The sequence below is a fragment of the Berghia stephanieae genome, chromosome 1 (genome assembly GCF_034508935.2).
Source record: "Berghia stephanieae isolate SIO BIC M18660-M18661 chromosome 1, UCSD_Bste_1.3, whole genome shotgun sequence".
Lineage (NCBI taxonomy): Eukaryota > Metazoa > Mollusca > Gastropoda > Nudibranchia > Aeolidiidae > Berghia > Berghia stephanieae.
Genome location: NC_088360.1, coordinates 128,422,295 through 128,444,764, shown reverse-complemented (window position 1 = coordinate 128,444,764; position 22,470 = coordinate 128,422,295). Strand labels below are relative to the sequence as shown.

General features: G+C 36.0%; 1 protein-coding gene across 3 annotated transcripts; it reads right to left on the bottom strand.

Annotated features, from left to right (window-relative positions):
• Positions 1-3,620: 3,620 nt before the first annotated feature.
• On the bottom strand, positions 3,621-22,456 carry LOC144963116 (DNA excision repair protein ERCC-8-like). Of its 3 annotated transcripts, none has more exons than XM_078896775.1 (6): positions 22,031-22,454; positions 19,825-20,120; positions 14,687-14,918; positions 13,673-13,893; positions 13,020-13,120; positions 3,621-11,459 (listed from the first exon to the last, which is right to left on the bottom strand). In XM_078896775.1, the coding sequence occupies exons 2-6, from the start codon at positions 20,007-20,009 to the stop codon at positions 10,906-10,908; spliced, it is 1,293 nt and encodes a 430-aa protein (XP_078752901.1). In that variant the 5' UTR covers positions 20,010-20,120; positions 22,031-22,454; the 3' UTR covers positions 3,621-10,905. The 3 variants fall into 3 exon arrangements, with proteins under 3 accessions (XP_078752901.1, XP_078752900.1, XP_078752899.1); XM_078896774.1 differs by having other exon boundaries at positions 8,823-11,459; positions 22,171-22,456; XM_078896773.1 differs by having other exon boundaries at positions 8,843-11,459; positions 22,176-22,426.
• Between the last annotated feature and the right edge of the window lie 14 nt (positions 22,457-22,470).

Sequence of the window (22,470 nt, the reverse complement as noted above, 5' to 3'; positions counted from 1 at the left end):
TAATATAAAAAAAGCAGGTGGAACTGTAGTATCTCTCATTTGTGATAATAATAGAATCAATCAATCGTTTTTCAAATTATTTTCTTTAGAATCTCCTTGGAAGACAACCGACAATATATTTTTATTATACGATTTTGTACATATAGTTAAAAACATAAGAAATAACTGGCTCACAGAAAAAATTGGCCAACTTGTTTTTGAGGATAATGGAGATAAAATTACAGCTAAATGGGAACACATACAGAAACTACAGCAAATCGAAGATGAAAGTCTAGTGAAGATGTCAAAATTAAATGATCAGTCTGATAATCCCAAACCTATTGAGAGACAAAAAGTACAAGCCTGTCTAAATGTTTTCTATGAAGAGACTAAGATAGCATTAATAGAACACACTGGAATGCAAGATGAAAATGTGGACGGAACAGTAAATTTTATATCTAAGGTAATTGAATTTTGGAAAATTATGAATGTAAAATCACGCTTTGAAGACAAAGGATTCAAAGATCCATTATGCACAGCCATTTCTACTGATAAAGATTTAGGATTAAAAATACTTAAGGATTTTTCTGATTTTGCTTTTCAATTACAAAGCCAACAGGGTAAAAGAGAGAAAAAATTTACTCGTGATACTTCTTTAGCCATTCAACATACATGTAAAGGAATTATTGAACTAACAAAGTATTTATTGGAGTCTTCTGAACATGAACTGATCCCATAGAAAAAACTTTTGGGAAATTGAGACAAGGCAGTAGTGGTACTTATTTCATTAATGTCCAGCAAATTCTTGAAAAAGTTAATATCTTTCAAACTAAATTACTACTTCGTCTACATTTTGATATTGACGAGCTTTCTTCTGAGTCAGGTCATTCTTGTGACAAATGTGGATTTGTGTGGTCATAAGAAGTTTGTGAGATTTATGACAATTTGCCAGATCTAGAATCTTCCGTCAAAGATGAAGTAAAACAAAGTTTAGTATACATTGCTGGTTATGTCACACGTAAGGATCACGCAGGTGAAGAGGAGGACGTTTCATTTACCTATTTTAATAAGTTTGGATCTTATACATCAAATTTAGACAGAGGGGGTTTGAAGAAGGCAAATGATTTTACCTGTCAGCGGACAATTTTTTCCTACATTATTTTTCAGTCCATTGCAAACAACGTGTGTCGAAATTCTTTAAGTAATATTTTGTAAACATTTTGGTAATGTTTGATTTTCAAATTAAAGAGCACCACTGTAACATATTGAGCAACATATTGCTTAACAATTACTGCAAGTTGTCCAACATGCCATCTGACAAGGAGCCAAAACAAAAGATTTTAAAGCTATCATAGAGGTAAATCTTGTATTCAAATTCTTTTCGTTATTTTTTTCTCAGTAATAATATTTCTGGCTTTTTTAATGGTTTATAGTACTCATACAGTGCCTAAATGAGTATATTAATGATTTTATCTGGCTCCTATTGCCTGCAACAGAGAGATTTTTATGCACGCGGATGGCAATGTCAAGGAACAAGATAAGTCTTTGCAAGAGGCCCAAGCATGCCTCTTAAAAGGTCTCATTTCACTGGTCCATTGTCTGGGCTCACAGAGGGAGATGGCAGAAAGAATGGCAGATACGGCTGTGTTATGTGCAGACGTCACACACAAATTTGATGTTATTCGAAGGAAACTGTTCGCTGGGATGGTTTCTGAGGAACTGAGGTCATCTCTATGCAACATGGACTATCCTGTGGAGGACATGTTGTTCAGTCAGGATCTTGGAGACAAAGTCAAGGCGGTTAGGTAGAACAACCCTTTCCCTTTTTAGGCCAACAAAATCCCAGCTCAGGAGACCTCGATAGGAGGTAGCAGGGAACGACGATCATATAAGGGAGAGGGAGTTCATAAAGGACACCAGATATTGGTGGAAGAATCAACAACTGCGACAACAGAGGAACTAGGGGAAATTTATGGAAAAACAACAAAGCAGGACATAGAAAAGGTAGTTATTGGTGGAAATACTAAAACTTATATACACAAATGGCTAATGATTACTAAAGATAAATCCAACGATTCAGAGATCTCAGAAGAAATATCAGCCTCGTTATATTCAGTTCTCTCCAAGGGATTGGGATATCCCACATGCAAAACACTAAAGGACAAATATCATGTCCCATTGAATTGTCCTCATCTGGCTCCTTTTGCCTGTAACAGAGAGAACAAGACAAGGCTGTGCTATGTGCAGACACCTCACACAAAATTGATGTTACTCGAAGCAAACTGTTCACTGGGGTGGTTTCTAAAGAATTGAGGTCATCTGTATGCAACATGGACTATCCTGTGGAGCACATGTTGTTCAGTCGGGATCTCAGAGACAAAAGTTAAGGCAGTTAGGGAGAACAACTGCCTATCGTTGTCAGTGATATCCAATAAGAAGAGACCTTTCCCTTTTTCGGCCAACAAAATCTAAGCTCAGGAGACCTCAATTGGAGGGTAGCAGGTGTAGCGAAATGACTTTAGTTTAAACATAAGCTTCCTGTTTTGATTATATAAATCTCCTGTTTTGATTATATAAATCTCCTGTTTTGAGAATGTGTCAATGCACCCGCACGTAAGTCGTAACCGCAATGAGACATAGGCGCCATCCCTATCACCAAGACCTTTGTACAGTACAGGACCGTATATTGTTGTTACTCATGAAGGGGGTAATCCATCAGATGTTATCTGAGTATCATTGTCTCCATGAGATTAACCTCTGATCTAATTTCCTGTGAAACGGTAATGAATGAGATGAAAGGTTGGTGTTATTTCGGAAGTCTGGCATATGGTTTTGTCAAAGTCTTAGGAGGAAGGGCCCATTGTTGTTTTGTGATTTGTCATGTGTTCAGGACCAGAAATTGAGGAAAATTTCAGTCCTCAGAATTACCAACCATTACTCTTGGCCATTTGCGTTTTGGACCGAGGAGGAGAGAGGACCAAAAGTTGCTCCTCGTTAAAATAATATATTCATCTATATTTCTTATATTACGCACTTGTCACGCGCTAAGTCCACAGAAAAGATGTTGATTTATTCTAACATGTGTAGTGTTGTGTTGGCTTGAAATATTTGAAATTGTGGTTTCTTGATTTAAAGTATTATACTTTGAGTGCACGCTTTAATTATCATTTACGTATTTCCCTGTTTTATAATTTCTAAATAGTTTAATGGTAGTTGTGCGCATTGTTAACAGTTTTCAGTGGAGGTGATTTAATAGTTTCGGTGTGCTTATGTATTAATATATATATACCGGCTTGGGGCAAGGAACTCCCTTGTCATAACTGACTTGGGGCAAGAGACTCCCCAGTTATATTTGAACTTACTCAATTCGAGTTTCCCCCTACTCTTATGAAACTTAGTATTTGACCCAATCGAACATTTGATTTACGATTATTATCACAACAAAACATTTGTGGCTAGATTATTCCAGAATTGACTGTGAAAGGACAAACTTAAAGGACTGTCAATTTTGAAGTGTCACACCTTAATAGATATATTGATAAAAGAAGCTTCGGTGCTGATCAGTGAGTGGACGTCAACAGGAGCCTTAAGCATCACTAGTTTTATATTGTTAAGGTATGGGCGCCCTGTTAAGGTAGAAAAGTAATTGTTTTGTTTTCTTTTATTTTCATTATTATTGTGTTCTGTTTTGTCTAGTGACGTGAGTTGAAAGCATGTCAGTGTGCGTCTGGTCGTTCCACTGATCAAAATTTAATAATTTCAGATTTAATTTAATGTTCACATCCCTTGTTTGTTGTTGGTTTATTGACACTTGACTTGGCGTGGTCGGAGCCCGGCCCATTTAAGGTCGTAGACGGAGAGCGCAGTTTCGAGGACTGTACTCCCCCTCTGCGATAGTCACCCACTTTGTGATAGCAGGGAACAACGATCAAATAAGGGAGAGTGAATTCAAAAAGGACAACAGATATTGGTGAAAGAATCAACAACTGTGACAACAGAGGAACTAGGGGAAATTTATGGAACAACAACAAAGCAGAAAGTGAGCAGTAAAGTATAAGAAGCTAGAGTGTTCTTTTCCAATTTCTCAGGAAATTCTACTTTCTTTAATTCATCGCCAAAGCGAGCAGATGCACTTAGAAATGTCAGAGACCATTCACTTCCTTGCATCTGTGAAACAAGGTGGAATTTTCAGTTATGGGTTCTGAAATCGGTTTCTGACGATAGAAGTGTAATTTTAGAATGTTTGCAGACAATCGTTAACTCTAACATTTGGGATGACACCACAGTTTGTGAAGCAGTCGGCCTCTCATCTCTGCTTCAAGCCAATTTTTTCCTATACTTTTTAGAGTTTCTCAATAACGTATTTTATCAGTCTGATATTTTGTTTTAGCAATTCCAGTCAAGAATGACTACTGGCATCGAAGTGAATGACACGCTATCTGCTTTCTGTAACTTAATAAAAAGCATTAGAAGTGAGTTTGTAGAAGAACGTTTGTGCTCTAGAAGAAAGCGATGAATAGTTGACGTAAGTGTTCCAGCAAAAGAAGTTTGTGATGTACTCCTTGGCCAAATTGAAGACCATTTTTGCCAGTCAAACTTTTTAGCTTCATTTGCATTCTCAAACCCTGCTTCCTTTGAAACTAAAGAACTGTTTCAAACGCAACATATGATAATTTGGACAAGAACTATCCCTTTTTGGCCAAGAATGCACTCACAAATGAGCTCGATGTGATTTATTCAAATGAAACATTTAGTCCAGAAAGAGTTTCAAGCATAACAGAGTTATACAAAACACTTAGAGAGGCAGACCTCGCGAGCACATTCGAGCAAGTTAACGCAGTAGCCCAAATCATCCTAACAACACCAATTTTGTCCATGGAACCTGAGTGCTGTTTCAGTACATTGAAAAGGATAAAATCATTTATTCGGAGCTCAATGGGCCAAGAGAGACTAAACGCCTTAGCTGTGCTTTCGATTCATAGCGACATTGTCAGCAAAGATAGAGACTTCAATGACAAAGCGCTTGAAAAGTTTGCCATATCCAAAGACAGTCAAAGCAATTTCATATACAAAGTGTAGATGCCCCTTGCTCGGTGAGTGCTTTTCAAATGACATTATCTAGTGTCTGAACTGAATGAGTGTAAGAATTGTACGAACATGAGGTATACATACATAACCTTTAGTTCCTCTTCTAATCACTCTTTCTTTCTCTCTACCCCTTCTTTCTTCATCCATAACTAAAAGATCCTATGCGACAACACATCTCAAATCCAGCCCCATGCTCCTAAATGACCAGACTATGCTGCTGACTACTACTAGTAGGTACTACAGGGTTTTAAAGGCTCCCATTGACTATTCACCAAAATTCTTAGACCAGTAATTAAGCATCTTAGTGAGAATGGTAATTTTGATTAGCATCTATATTGACGATATTTACATACAGGGATCTTCAGTGGAAGACTGTAAGAAGGGAGTTGATATAACAGAGAATCTGCTTACTTCGCTTGGTTTTGCTATTTCAGATAAATCTATGAGATTGCCGTCAAACAAGCTTAGACATTTAGGATTCTGGTTAGACTATAACTATCGCTGTGTACCTTACAGAGGAGATGAAAGTTCATATTCGAAGTTATGCTTCTTATTTTCGTAATCAGCAGCTAGTCCCAATCAGAGAGCACTCATTGGCTGCTTGATTGCAGCTTTTACAGCAATTCCTTATGGCTTATTACATTATAGATATTTAGAACTGATTAAGATTAGAGCTGTTAAAAGTGCAAATAATGATTTTGATGATGTGTGTTTCATTTTGGAGGAAGGGATGGGAGATATTTCATGGTGGTTAGAAGTTGGACTTGAATATAGCAGAAAGGTGGTCGTTATTAATCCCAAGTACATACTTAGTACAGATGCATCTAAACTTGGTTAGGGTGCAGTATTTGGGTCATTGACCTGCCAGGGAGCTTGGTCAAAGGAGGAATCATACCTTCATATTAATGTGTTAGAACTGAAAGCATACCTGCCAACCCTTCCGCTTTTGGCGGAATCATTCCGATTTTCACCCTTCATTTCCGCAATTCCGCCAAAGTCTCTAAAATTCCGATTTTCAAAAATAATGACAATCAAAAGGAACATTTAAAAAAAATAAAAATAAAAAACACTCATAAGGAAAAGGTGAAAATAAAATTATACGTTTAACGAGTTTCAAAAGGGAGGTAAGTAGGAAAATTAATCACCCCCCCCCCACACACACACACACACACTTCCACCTCTAACACACGTGATTGTGTTGCCAGCTGTGCAAGAATCCCGTTTTCATGTGTTAAGTGGCAAAGTTGGTGGTAATTTTGAGAGAGAATTATCCATTAGTAAAATTTGGCGGTTTATAGTGCTAGGTTTTGGCACATGCTTGATTCTGGCGCCCTTTCATTGTCTTCTTCAGTCTTCAGCTGTTGGTCAGTTGTCAGTTGATTCAAAGTCGCACACATGCAATCATCGCTGGATTAATTTGTTGATTTTTTTCTCTTCTTTCAAATTCATTATTTCTCTTGGAGTTTATTGACTTAGCATTTTGTGACATTCATCAGTAGATTGTGTTTTTATTTAATCAGGTTTAGAACAATCTGACAATTTTGTGTAGATATTAATATTTCAGTTACGATTACTCGACTTCGTAGACTTTGGACTCTGTTGTGATTTGTGTCTTTGTATTTGTGGGAACGATCTAAAAGCATGTCTAATCCAAAGAAACCTAGAATCATGCAGAAATACCGTCCTCTGTATGAAGAAAGATGGCCAGGAACAATTAAAGCATCTAGAACAGGGGATGAATTTGCATTTTGTTGCGCATGCAACAATGACATAAGGATTAGTCACGGAGGTTCAAACGACATTGAAAAACATTTTCTTACCCACAAACACAAAAGTGCTGCTGCAAATAAGGCATCATCAAAATCTATGACGGGTTTCTTAAAAAAGAAAGACGATTCTGATGCTGTGACAAATGCGGAATGTTTGTTTGTAAAGTTTTTAGTGGAGCACAACAACATTCCTCTATCGGCTGCGGATCATGCAGGCCCTCTGCTGAGGAAAATGTTTCCTGATTCTGCCATCTGCCAGCAGTATTCATGTGGAAGGACAAAGGCAACTTCGATTTCCAATTACTTTGGAGAGGACATTTCCCAACAACTGGCTTTAAACCTCTAGTCTGAGCCCTTTTCAGTAAGCACTGATGGTAGCAATGACAGTGGATCAGAAACCCTTTACCCCATTGTTATACTCTATTATGATAAGCAGGTAGGGATGAGGGATGGTTTTGTCTGAATTATTAAAAATAGCTGTGTGCAATTCCAATTCAACAGGAGAAAACATTTTAAATCTGTTAAACGATGAGCTGAACGAGAAAGGATTGTCGTGGGAGAACTGTGTTTCTTTTGGATGTGACAATGCCAATGTAATGGTTGGTCAGCACAAAGGTGTGGCGGCTTTTGTCCTTAAAAAAAATCCGTCAGTACAGATTCAGGGTTGCCCATGCCATCTACTCCATATTGCTGCCAAGAATGCATCCAAACAGCTCTCTGTGGATGTTGAATTGGCGCTTATTGACATTTATCATTATTTTGACAAGAGCGCAAAGCACCAACAGGAGTTTATTTCAATGTTGGAGGCTACTGGGACTGCTGTGAGGAAAATTCTGAAGCATGGACCAACTAGGTGGCTGTCTTTGTTGAACTGTGTAGAAAGACTTATAGAGCAGTGGGATGCCCTTCATCTATTTTTTAATGAAGAACATCATTCCAAAAGCAATGTGCGTCACCAGAGGATCACAACATTTTTTTCTAACCCTCTGAGCAAGTTATTCTGTTTATTTTTAAGTAAGACCCTTCCCCTCTTTGTTCAAGCCGATGCATTTCTTCAAAGTGAGGAGCCACTGTTGCACTTAATGCAGGATAAAATGCTAGACATTCTGACAACTCTCTCTGTGAGGTTTATCAAGCCAAAGAAGCTTGCAGGGAATTTATTCCATCTGGATTTTTTCAACAAAGACATCCACAAACACAGAGAGGATGTTGTCATCGGACATGACACTCGCTCACATCTTGAACTTCTTAAAAAGGAAGAAAAGATTAGCAACAGTAAGGAGACAATCTTTTTCAATGATGTGAGGAAATTTTATGCAACGGCTGCTGCCTACATAAGCAAAAAATTGCCAGTGGAGTCAGACCTCTTGGCACACACTGGAGTCCTGATGCCACATCAACGTCTTGAATCATCATTCTCCTCCCTAAGAATGTTCATGACAAAGCTGCCTGCAATCAAGCCGAAAGACTCGTCTATGGATGCTATTGAAGAAGAGTTTTTGTTGTATCAACAGGATACTTTGAACAAAGAAATTTTGAATTGCGAACGCATTGATAAGACATGGGCAGCTATCAGTGAGTTGAAAAATGTGGAGGGTAATTTGAAATATGCCAATTTAGCTAAGGTCATGTTAGGAATTCTAGTCATCCCTCATTCAAATGCTGAATGTGAGAGAATTTTCAGTATGGTAGAACAGAATTTCGGGCTTCAATGTCAGCATCCGTGCTTTCCAACTTAATAATTCAAAAGGTGCATATGACATCCAGGGATCAGACATGCCTACAAGTTCGATTCACAAGCAATCAGCTGTCAAATGCAAAGAGTGCCTGTTACAGGCATTTGAAGCAGTAGATTACCACCATCTTTTCCGTGCAGTTCCCGGAATAAGAATAGAACTGCCGCTTTGCTTGCGTGTCGTAGAAGGCGACTAAATAGCTTGACCATGGTGATGCAGTGATTGTGGTAAGTAAAATTACAAATTCCGATTTTTTGTCTCAAATTCCGATTTTTTGATATTTTGATTCCACTTTTGGAATGTGAAGGGTTGGCAGCTATGCTTAAAGCAGTATGGTTCAAAGTTTAGCCTTGTATCAGGATCTTAAGAAAACCCACTTATTAATCAGGATAGATAATAAAACTGCTGTATCTTTTATTAATAAAATGGGAGGAACACATTATACCTTATGTAATGATGGAACTAGAAACATTATGTTATGGGGTGAATCCAATGCAGTTTGGATATCGGTTAGGTACTCATATACCTGGATCTAGCAATAAAATGGCAGACTCTCTGAGAAGGAAGATTAATGATGATTTAGAGTGGTCTATTAGTAAAAATACATTTAAGTTTATTACTAACACATTTAAGTGTGGTAATCCAGAGATAGATCTTTTGCACCAGACTTAATAAATATATCCGGATCTGCTGCTGCTGGCCTGTGCAGTGGATGCCTTTACTTTTAAATGGGAATTTTTTGTGTATGCTTTTCTGCCTTTCAATCTTATTTTGAAAATAATTAATAAAATTAAGAGGGATGAGACAGAGAAGTTACTTATGATCGTTCCACGATGGGATAGTCAGGTTTGGTTCCCAGTGTGGAAAGAACTTATCGCAGAGCCTTTATACCTTAACCATAAATTTCATTTTCTTATCCATCCCAGGATGCCAAAGGTCCTTCATCCTCACCTAAAACTAAGACTGATAGAATGCCTTTTGTCAAGAAAAAACTGGTAGAGGAAGGAATGAGTATGGGCGTTATCAACACTATGTTGCTGGCATGGAGGGAGTCAATCCGCAAGCAATATAATAATTACTTCAAGAAATGGGGATATTTTTGTAGAGTAAAGGATTAAAACCCAATTAAGGGTAGTTTGGACGACTTATTAGAATTTTTGTACAGTGCCGTTAATTCAGCTAAGTCCGCGGTCGCATTGTTAATTGATCTTAGTGAGAAAGATAAACAGAGAGGGCTGCTTTAACGCCAAGCCTATCTCCCTACTCTACTATCTGGGACGTTAGCTTAGATCTGAACTATTTAAGGGACAAATTCCCTCATGAGGACTTTTCTCTTAAATTGCTCACATATAAATTGGTCATTCCAGTGGCTTTGACCTCAGGACAAAGAGTTCGGGTCTTAAGAGCACTTAATCTAGATCGTATGACTCAGGATGATAAGGATATTATTTTGGTATATGATCTACTTTTGAAAACCTCTAGTTTATATAATCATAGAGAGTGTTTTGTATTATTTTTTAAAAGTTAGTACTTTGTTAAAATTTGTGTTTTCTGCTAATGTGAGCGAAAAGATAATTCTGATTATAATAATTCAAGAATATGTTCATTATTAATATTCAAAATGATATCCTTTCATTACCTTCTTATTTTTTACTTTCCAGAGTTATCTACAATTGTTGGACTATATATGTTTGCCAATGACTCCTTAAAACAACTAGTTTTTCTATATTCAGGTTAAAATAAGTCTAAATTATGGTTTAATGAGGTTCCCTCTCTCTTTTGGTAAAATATTTGATGCTATATTCAGCAGTTGTATTTTAATATTTTGAATAAACTATTCCAAAATTCGAACTCAGTGACCTTTCAAGGGCAATAACTTAATAATGGCAACACCTATTTCTTGGCAAATAAGTAAGAAATGATTCTTAAGGAGTTCCTCTATAAGAAAAAATAGGCCTCATAATTTTTTTCAATTTTATATTTTGGGGGGGGGGGGGGGGGTGCAGCTGGCTCACAGTCTATTCAGTCTGTAGGTGAAATGGAAGATTTAAAAATAGGTTAAAGTAAAGAAGAACCAGTCATTTTGGAAAAGACACGGACCCTGCCCTCTAAAATTAAAATCAGTAGATGCCTTGATTTATCTCTTACATGAGACCAACCAAAGGACTCTAAAAGCTATGGCACATTGAAAGGAATATCCTTCTACTTTTAAATTATCAGACAAAATGGAACTGTTTGTGCATTGTCAATGCAGCTGAGAGATTCCACAACGGATTTGTCAGATTTGAATAGATCTATTACTTGATTAAAATTGAATGCCAGTTATCACATAATCAAGATGGTGGCTCATCACTATCATCATCATCGCTCCAGGTATCCACTGTATGAGCCAGGGATGGAGGAACATGTTGTGTAGTAGTTGCAGAATTCTCTTCATTAGTCTCCTCCCTTTCTTGACGCTGAATCAACTTTTCTCTTTGATTATACCAAAACATTTCATAGTCCTCATCTCCCTTATACGACCACACTAATATCTTATGGTCATTTCCTCCACTAAGTAACTGGTGACCAGATTCATGATAAATACAACAGTTAACACTGTTATAATGTCCATAAAAATGCTTGGCTTTTGTTGATTTTGAATTTAAGCCAAAACTTGTTATGCTTGATCCAGTTGGGGCAAATATCACAGCATTAGACGGATTTCCAGCAACACAGAATTTAACAGAACGTTTTTTGATATGACTGAGAGACGGGAATCGAACTGAACTTTTACTACCTGTCCAAACATTCCACAAATATAATTTTTGATCTGTGCCGGCAGTCACAAGATGGAGACCATCAGGGGTAAAGCTGACACCATTAACAGATCCATCGTGTGTTGTATCTGGATTGGAAAGCAAGTATTACAAACATCTTAAATTATGTTAGCAAAAACTTAGCGGGCATTGGTACAAGATAAAAATCTGAAAAAATATGTACAATACAGTGTATTTTTTCTCTCTGCTTCTTCTTGCACTATATCATTAAAATTTTTACAGATATTTGCCTCATTAGCAAAATAGACTAATAATATACGGATGCACAAAAGTAATGAATCAATTCTTTCAATGAAGATTCAACATATTTATTGAAATCTGGTATCAAGTTTTATTTGGATGTTGAAAGACGAATTATTTTGCTTCAAGATGAATTTAAATTCACAATGATAAGGGAATAAACGTAATCAGAGTACCCACAAATGTAGAGGTAGAGTTTCTAAAATGCACAAAATTCTAGGAGAAACATTATTTGCATTACTTGCAGTATACTTCGCCATTTATGATGCAAGAAATCTTCCAGTTCTTGAAGGTTTGTAGGAAAATGGTTCATGTAAACCCGACAGGAGAGCTCATCCCAAAGATGCTCTATTGAAGCCATATCAGGTGAAAGTGCTTACCAAGTCCATTGATCCAATCTCTTCATCCCTTAGGCATTGTTGGGTGACATTTGCAATCTCTCTTAGTGACATATAATTCGCTACAGAACAAATGGCAGCTATAGTATGTCTAACCAATGGCTCTAAACTGCAGATCTTATTAAGGTTGTGTTGCAAATCCTTGACCATAATCTACAATAAAGAAAAACTTTCTTCAATACCATTGCAACACACTATTAACATTTTAAAAAATCTCTTTCCACTTTCGACTGTGATGAAAGTTGTAAAAATGCAAGTATCAAACCCACCTAACAGATGACTCCTACTGAATGAAATGGGAATTTGATTTCTTATAGTCATCAGGATAAATACACAGGATTTGCTATAAGTGAATGGAAATGAGCAATAGAAATGTGCATATATATTAGTCTATTCCTTTTGTACTCAATATATTACACTACGCATGTCATTAAATAATATCGTATCAATAATTGAGCCCTACAATGAAATGTTACTGCTCAATCCTTGATATTTTAAAAAGCCTACAACCTAATCATTCCTAGATGGAATACAGATATTCAATTGAATAACGCTAGATGTCAAAATAATTTCCCACTCTGTCTGGCAAAATTAGTGATTTTAAGAAAATAGGACAATCTCTACTAAATGTGCTCCAAGCACATTACAAGGTGACACTAAGAAATTTTTTCAACCTTTTTTTTTTGAGACAATGGCGCATGGGAAGAAAATGTCACTCGTGAGTCTTCTCCAAGGACTAAAAGTTGTAACCCCCCCCCCCCCTCCCCACTCCTTCAGCTGAGCATGAACCTGGAACCTATGAGTCACAAGCTGAGTGTTGCATCACTAACCACAAAGCTGCACAAATAAAATTCTCACCAAAAGGAATAAAAGATGGGGCATTATATGAATCTTCCCCACTAGTCCAGTCCAAATTGTCTCATGAACACAATATAATCCATCATAAAAATGATGACCTATCACTATGATTAAATTATTATTAGTTCAAACCTCTTGTATATCCTGAATGCTTCTTTCCTCCCATCCGTTGCAATTTCATCAAACAACCTTTAGCAGTGCGGACATCCCACAGCATTGCAAAATTATCAACCCTGTTTAAAGAAGAAAATAGAAGATATACAAATTTCAACAAATACATATAGAGCCTAATGCACAATTCTTCGGGGAAATATGCAGAGCTATAAAAGTGTTCTAATCATTATAAACCAAAATTCACTGCTCCTGCTATATATATACCATGACAATTAGCCATAAAACAATTCTCAACTGCATTCGATAGTAAGTTGTAGGGTAAGCAATGTTTATCATTTGTTTAAAGGGAGTCTAAAATTAAAATAATACAAAATTAGGACAAATAGAATTTAAATATGAAAATATAAGAATAATTCAACATAGTGTATGCTCAACTGATGTCAATACAACATCCAATATTCAGAAGACCAAACTAAAGTTGGCAATCCTGCTCAGAGGATGATGTACGCAGCCTTTTTTGTCAAAATAAATAAAAGAAAGGATTAATATAAATGACAATTACAATGCATTATGCTCATTATCTTTCACTTGCTAAATTCAGACCTTCCATCATACTTGTGAAGACTTAAACATGCAACAAATAAAAATTAATTTTAATTCTGCGTTCTTACCCTCCTGTGGCAAGAATAAACTCATCCCTGTTAGACCACTGTACTGATCGAACAGGGCCTTCTTTGTGTCCTCTTAGTGAGTGACTAGCAGATCCAGCTCTTGGGTCAACAAGTTTCACTATAGAGTTATCTGTCCCAACAGCAATCAAATTGTGCTTGGTGGCTATTGGTGATAAATGATGACTGTGGACGATTCCATTGAAGGAATATTCCTCAGCTGTCTGAAAATTTAATTAAGAGAGGAAGTTTTAAGATGATACATACATTAAATGGATACAACACACACAACTGATTTTCTTTACAGCATATATTACAAGACAAAATGGTAAAGATATATATTAGATCTTGTCTAAATATTTCCTTTCTTGCACGTTTTACTTTGAAAGTTGGAATTTAAGCTAAAGACTAAATAGAAAATCAAAGTAAAATCTAAAGAAAACATCAAATCTGAAATTGTATTGTTTTGGTTTATTTAGACATTGTTTACTTTCAGCATCATGTCTGAAGGTGAAGTTAACATATCAGACCCACAAGCAATAACCCTTTAAATTATTTCTTCATAATACTTCCCTGCGTAATTAACATTAATCCATATGTATACATTAGCGAGTGTTGCATCACTAACCACAAAGCTACCCACAATAAAATTCTCACCAAAAGGAATAAAAGATGGGACATTAAATGGATCTCCCTCACTAGTCCAGTCCAAAATGTCCTGTGAACACTATATAATCCATCATAAAAATGATTAACTATCACTCTAATTACATCATTGCTAATTCAAACCTCTGGTATATCCCAAATGGTTATATAAATATCATTACTATCATTATTATTATTATTATCATTATTATTAATAATAACAATAATAATAATAATAATAAATATAATAAAAATAATATCTTTCTTATTATTAAAATTAATAATTATTTATTAATATTAATAATAAATATATTTAAAAAATAATTTCATCTTCATCATTATTATTATTGTTATTATCATTATCATAAATACCTGCAATCTATTGGCATCCCAAATCTTTAAGACTCGGTCAGTCCCACTTGATGTGAAGATTCCAGTATCGAGTGGATACCACTGAACTGTCTCAATGCTTCTCTTATGGGCGCATCGATTCCCTGCCATTACTGAGCAGACAATCTTGTAGAGCCTTGCAGTTCCATAATCTGTCCTCCATTCTTCTAAATCGTGGATGGCTATAGACCCATCAGATGAACCTGATAATAAACTGAAAGAATAAACGCAATGTTTTAGCAATGCGACATAAAGTGATACTAAGCTTCTAGATGCTGTGGACTATAGCGTGTAAGATAGGCATTAGGGATACCCAAGGAGAGTCACCCTAATACTCTTATTAGGGAGACCCTAATTGGGTCTCACTAATGCCTTCTCCCTCATGATATTAGGGAGACCCCTCAATGTAGGCAGTTTATCATCAGTCAAAATTTCACTTATTTTTCCCTTTGAAGTTTATCCATTCATAGACTTGCCTGCCTATCTCTTTAATTCTTTGAGGTAGGCGTTAGGTGTTGCTCAAGTTACATGATAAATGGTATTACGTTAGGTCTCTCGCAACTTGCATGACACCTAAAGTATCTTGTAAGGCTGTTTCAGTTATCTTGAGGAAAATATGTGCTGCATTGCTATCACTAGGTACGGAAAACCCAAATTTAGATTATATAATTGTTGTCTTTAAGCTGCATTCAACAGGTAGAACTTTTTTTCCTGATTAAAATGGTATAAAAATTATTAAAATTGGTTAAAAATTTAAAAAGATATGTTATTTCGAAATTTGTAGAAAATCGCCAAAATTTGTCCTTCTTTGAAAGCAACCTTTTGTCCATTTTCAAAATGCCGTATTTTCATAAATATTCAAGCCAGACCTCTGTAACTTTCTAACAATACACATCTTTTTATAAACAATATGTGTATTTTTTTCCTGAGCTCAATTCTAAGTAAAATAGAAATAATTTGCCCCCAAAGTAGCTGACAAAGCCAAAATTGTCAATTTCAACGCAAAGTCACGAAATATCAGCGATTGTGCCCCTTGCCTGAGCTGGCATATGAGTGAAGTGAATATGGCAAATGTTGTAGTGTAGTTTCGTTTTCAGTTGGCTGGTGGACGCAAAGCTATAAATCTTGCTTTCGTATACATCCTTTTAAAGCTGAGATTTTAAACTTTCTTTTGATACCAGAATCGTCCAAATTTTCAAATTTTTCTCTATTTTTTTTATCAATTTCAAGTTTTTAACTTGAAACTTCAAACTTTGAAAAAAATCATAAAAATGCGAATCTGGTATCGAATGAAAGCTTGTTCAATTTTCTTTCTGATGCAGCCATTGACGTTACTATTAATCAGGGATGTAAATGCAAACTTGAAAAAAATTCTGAAATTCTGCGAGCTCATTTCAATAGTCTAAACTCCAAGTGACACTCCAGGAATGAGGCGAGGTGATAAATGGCCTTGTGATTGTGACAACATTTTTAGGACTTTTGAGTGATAAGCCTCAGAATAAAATCCAGATTATTTTGTTTAGGGATGGATTTTAATGATTTATGTCTCCTTTTTGTCAGGAGGAAATACCATTATTATCTTTATGGATTAAACAGGGTTAAATTAGTTTGGGATCGGATAATGAAAAAATCAGAATTTTTCAGGTCAAAATATTACCTCCAATGACTAAATGAATTTGACAATAATAAAAACTCTTACTCAAATTTCAACAGCCATATTATTACTAAGGCCAATTTTGAAATTGGAAAGATGGTCACTTCCCGATATTTATCATTTTCTCAGGTCCCAAACCCTTCTGCTAATAACAACGGCAATTAGAAGTACATTACAATTACAATACTAAATTAGGTTTAGAATCGTGTTAAAAGCCCTTTACTTTATTGGTGTAGCTTTCATGAGAACAAACAAATTTGATTTTTTTTCCCCATCACAGTCAAAAGTTCGTGGCAGTCTCAACCAGAAATGAGACCCCATAGACATTTCTCATAAAGACTAAGGCTAAGGAAATTGTATCTTCAGACTCATTATGACTGAAATGAATTGCAACAAACTTACAGAAACAGAAATACATTCCAACTGAGCCTTAGGAAGAAAGTGTAACAACAACTCAGAGCTCAGTCATGAATACTCGATATGTATCCACCATCTACTTTCGATTCTGCAGCCCATGTTTTGCTTCCCGTAAACTAAAAATAACCCTCCTTGTTTACACAACAGACATGAATCTAGTTCTGAATTAAAATTAGGAAAATTCGGAAATTCGAACGCTATCAATCCTTAGTACTTCCGAATTAAAATTCGGAAGCTGTCGTGGAAATAAGTTGAATGGTTAAATACACGTAAAAAATAATCATAACTGACACAACAGTCGTGTTAAGTGTTTCAGTACATTGAAAATGGATATTCACTACAAATTCTCTATATGTACAGCAGTATCTCTTATCACAAGAGTTGTTGGTAGTGAGGTATTAAGAAATATTTAAATAGTTTGGGGAAGCTAGAAAATGTGTGAAAAATAGGAAATCCTAATAATTCTGAAAGATTTACATCCCTGATTAATAGCGCTGACGCGACCAGCCGAGCGGAGAGAAAAGACGACCGTCAGTTACTGTGTTCGAGTAGCGGAGCGCCGGTTCCAAAATCAAAGTTTACTCCTCTTCTTCAACTCAAAGTCATGAAATAACGGCAAATCCTATGAAAAAAGCATAAACATTTTTTAAAAGATGAAGATTTGAGATTTAATTTGATACCAAAAACGTTTTATTTGACGGACTGAAAATGAGAAAAAGAGAGAACGACGATTTGAGTTGAAATTCTCGGTTTGCTAATAAAGCCATGACCGATAAGAGGGTTTGCCATACCTACTATCACTGTTTGTTATAAGTTTGTCACTGTGATTTACCTCTTACTTTGGAAGTCCTATTGGAACTCGGGAGACCTGCAATAGACTATGCCATATCGGCATGGGGAACGTGCTCACAGGCTCAATTTCAAAAGGTTGAAAAAATCCAAAACCAATGCCTACGCGTGATCACTGGAGCAATGAAAACAACACCAATTCACAAGATGGAAACCCACACAGGAATAAAACCTCTCAAAGAACAACGAAATTTAAAAATAGTGACACAATTCTCAAAGATAAAATTCATGGAATCCCAACCACTGCATCCAAGTACAATGGAAAAGAAAGAGAATCGACTCAAAAGGGAAAACTTCATCGCCTTGGGACAAAAACTAGAGAGCGAATATAAAGTGACACCAAAGGAAGATATTGCCCAAATCAATGTCCCAAATCTCAAACCACCACCGTGGAAAAAGAAACAAAAATCCATAACCATCAACAAGAAAAACATTCGAAGCAATAATGACAATGCTCAAACCCTAAAGATGATCGATAAAAAATACCCAATGACCAACTGGATAAGAGTTTATACAGATGGCTCAGTTTCCGGCCCCCTCATGAATGGAGGTGCTGGTGCACTCATACACTGGACAGATAAAACAGAAACAAAAATATCTGTATCAGTGGGTTCAATGTGCACAAGTACTAAAACTGAAGAAAAAGCCATCCTCAATGCAACAAAAGAACTATCCAGAGATCACAGAATATACGGGAAAAATGTGGTTTACTTGACAGACTCTGATGATGCTCTCCGGTCTATTGAAAATTACCAGGACTCTGAAGCCGCACACACTGTGGAGGCCCTTGAGGGCTTATCTGATAAAACAGGAAAAATTGTGCTGCAGTGGATTCCAAGTCATGTAGGTATATATGGAAATGAAATTGCCGATCAACTGGCCAAAGAAGGAGCCCAGAAGGAACAACCGAAGTCGTCAATCACTTACCATCAGCAAAAGAAAATAATAAAGCTAAAAATAGACAAAGAAAGGAATGACACACACCTAGAACACAACAAGCAGGATCCAATCCATGCCATTCAGCGAAGTAGCCAAGTCACTCTATTCCGCCTCCGAACAGGACACAATAGACTAAGAGGACATATGTTTACAAAGCTAGGTATTGGAACAACCCCTTATTGCCCATGTGGAACCGACCATGAAACCACTTTACATGTGCTTATGGATTGCCCATTATACAACGTGCAACGTTCGAACCACTGGGTCACCCCTACAACACTCAACACAAAGCTCTATGGTGAGGCTGAGGACCTAAAGCGGACCACAGACTTCATAGCAGATATCGGACTGCAGCCATAGATGTCCATCAGAGGAACGAAGAAGAAGAAGAAGAAGAAGAACTCGGGACCTTTCTATTCAAAGTCAAACACCTTAAACACTACGCTGCAGAGCTGCCTGTTTAACGGAAATATTTAGTCATGACTATCTTGAAGAATTTCTTTTTTTACTTTGCTTCCTTTACTTAATTGTTTAAATGTCAGTTTCCTGTAATTGCTATTCGTTTTGTATTAGCAAAGCCATGCTGACATATGAGAGCATTCAAGATGCCCTAAGCGGGTCTCGTTAAACGCTTCCAACATGTAATGAAAAAAAAAAGAAGAATATAACAGCTTTATAAAAGTACTTAATACCAAACACAGAAGGTTCCGGTTCAATAGCCTTCTACAATTAATAACGTTTAAAAATATTAATAACATTAAAACACCACTTAAATTCCAGACAGATGGCAGAAAAGTATGTGGCATGTTTTGTTGGCTAACAAATTCTTGAGACAGAGGAACTATGTCAGAAAGATCCCAAGAGTAATCTATCCTGTCTTGTTTGAATCCTACTAAAATCGAGCCAAGACACAGGCATAGAATCCTTACCAAAAGGGATACAGTAAACCAGCGACCTGTAAAAATAACATGGTATTTCTACAAGAAATAAACATAATCAATTCATAAAGAAGCGACATTTGATTTTTCCCCTCTACACTAGGATCCCAGGAAAGACTAGGAAAACACTAGAACAAGAACATACATCAGCCTGACACAATGTTCCTTGAAAACCAGATACACATGTCTTACTTCAAAACATAAACAAACGAATTCTACTACACAAAAGGGAACACATTTGGTAACTTGAAAAAAATGACATACAACACAGCATCACATAGAAAACCAACCCCAGAACACTAGTTGTTTATAACATTACTTACTATCTATTTTCTGTTATGTCTACATCAAGATCATTGATAGGTGAAGTGTGAATTGTGTCACAATCTTTATTCTTGCTGAGTTCAAGGGACTGTATTCTGTGGTTGTCAATACTTCTTTTAAAATCATCTGGAGAAATTGAGCCTATGCTTTGGCTTTGTAAAAGTTGGAGTGTTGATTTATACATTTTCTATATCTAGATTATTTTACACAAATCAACACTGCAGTTGATGCTCATTCATTGTAGAATTTTCTGTTCTAAATTCAATGATGATCTGTCAATACTCAATCATTCAATCTGAAAAATAAATTGAAATAGATAAAATATACCATCCAGTCCAGTATATTAGAAAGGGTCACATTACATTTCAGATAGCATTGTAAAAAATCACATTTCATTTTATGTCTGAATCTCATCTGACAAGAAAATGAAACAATAAATTTCAAAATCAGTGACTAATAATCCTTAGACGTGGAGAGAAAAAAAAAAAAAAATTTCCACTAAACATGCTCAAAGCACTTTACAGAGGGTCCCTGACCAACAGCAACACGTAACATGTAGAACGAGACATGACGCCTGTTAGGCGATATTATATTTTTTTTCCGGACAGAGGCAGCGCTGTTAACGACAGGTACTCATTTTACACCTGAGTACGATGAGAGAATGTGAGTAAAGAGCCTTTTCCAAGGACTCAACTTGCGCCGAGCGAGGCGGGAACCCAGTACCTACCAATCCGGAAGCCATTGTTACCTCACTTAATGGTACTTAATCTAAAGTAACAGTACCATTGCAAATAAATGACAAGTATCGCAGGGAAGGGAGACTTGGCAGTGATTGTCATAGGCAGTAACTGAAGGTGGGGTGAGACTCCAGAGACCAATGCCCTCCCTCTCTCTTTAACCTGCTATGGGTAAGAGGGTGAGGAGTGATAGAGATAGTAGTGATTTTAGGTACCGGATTCGTAGGTAATGACGTCGTGTGCTGAGTGTGCAATCCACAATGCGATATGCTGGCTTCGTCTTTTTATCAAGCACACACAGTGGGAATTGTTATTCCATTTAAACGCAATACCAGTGAAAACTCTCTTCATAATTTTGTAAAAGATGGCCGAGAAAAGATAATTGACAGAGTTCACAATAACGGAGAGCTATCATTATAATATGACTTTTATCAAGACCACCCACATTTACTTCCCTCATATCCTCTGTAAAATACTCAACACTGACAGTAATTAATGTAAAAGAAATTAAATAATATTAAGCAGAACAATAACATTATATAAACAACTTTAAAATAATATAATAAATAAATTTATTAAAATAAATTATTAAAAAAAAAAAGATAAACTAGGCACTTTGATAAAATTTTCAAACTCAAAATATCTTGATTTGACTCAGTCAGGGGGATGGGACTTGAAAAAACATATAATTTGATACCTTATTTGTTTCTCTACGACCTACGGTTCCAGAGTTATCTATATTTTTCAATTGAAATTTCTTGTCAATTTTACAGAGAGAATCTGTGATCTCTCCGCTGCCTCAAAACCAGCATCTCGCGGCGATCGGGAAATTTTGAATTTTGCAGTCAACATGGCCCACTTATTGTTTTCAGTAATTTTGTTTCAATTAAAAAATAAATGGCAAGTGTTGGGTATCATTTTAATGGTCAGAAAATAAGCTTTATTTTCATATAAATCATTTTATGGATGGAAAGTATGGAAAAAATTATGGATAAATGAAAAGGGGAAAAAATATGAGGTTTTAGTCCTAAAAAGTAGGGTTGATGGCGGAAAAAATAAAATAATGAGCGAGTGTATCAATTTTGATGAAATTTGGCAGAGATATTCTTCAATTAATTGTCTATCGATGTATGAAGTATAATTAAAATGTATCCATAATTTAAAAAGTTCTTATAATTCAAAAATTTATAAATTTTTATTACATAAGCTTTCTGAGAAATACAATCAGGAATTGAGAATGAAATACACCGTTAGAAAGCTTGTTTTGTGCCCTTTATAATGATACCAAAGTTAGTCACATAGGTTCACAAATAACGCCATGGTGACCAAAACAGTAAAAGGTCAAAAATAAAGTTCCAAAAAACGAGTTTCATCTTACAGTGAGCCTATCGGCGGTCACTGGACTGGAGTTATCAAAGTGCCTAGATAAACAGAACAGAGGAGTAGAGGAGTAAAATTGTAAAAAAACCCATTAGATTTGAACCCAGAACCTTCCAGTTCACAGTCAAAAAGCTAACCAATATGCCACAAATCCACTTGACTTGTGGAGACATTTAACATAATCTATTTCGTATTTATTATTTAGAAGAAATGTTCAAATATATTTACATTACCAGTCCAAGTCCAGTGACTAAGTCAAAGTCCAGTCCAAGTCCAAGGGGGCGCTTTGAATTTGAACGTAGCGGCTGCGAGTCTTATACTTGTATGTAACATACCACTTATTTGAGAAAATATAAAAATGAACAATTTATCGATGTCTCATTGGTGTGTCAATTTTGATTTTATCGTTATTGGTAAATTCATTCTCGTTTTGCTTATTGTTTGCAAGATCATCATTGTTTGGCGTCATGTGGAAAACGAAAGTAGTCTCTGAGCTTATGTTGTCTAAGAACTCTTTTTTAGTAGAAA

Excerpts from the sequence above, each read along its gene's own strand:
- LOC144963116 (XM_078896774.1), bottom strand. The coding sequence starts at position 20,009 with ATGTATAAATCAACACTCCAACTTTTACAAAGCCAAAGCATAGGCTCA. Across the intron at positions 14,919-19,824 it reads GACATAACAGAAAATAGATA|TTTATTATCAGGTTCATCTG; the intron begins GTAAGTAATGTT and ends TTATTCTTTCAG. Across the intron at positions 13,121-13,672 it reads TTTATTCTTGCCACAGGAGG|GGTTGATAATTTTGCAATGC; the intron begins GTAAGAACGCAG and ends TTCTTTAAACAG.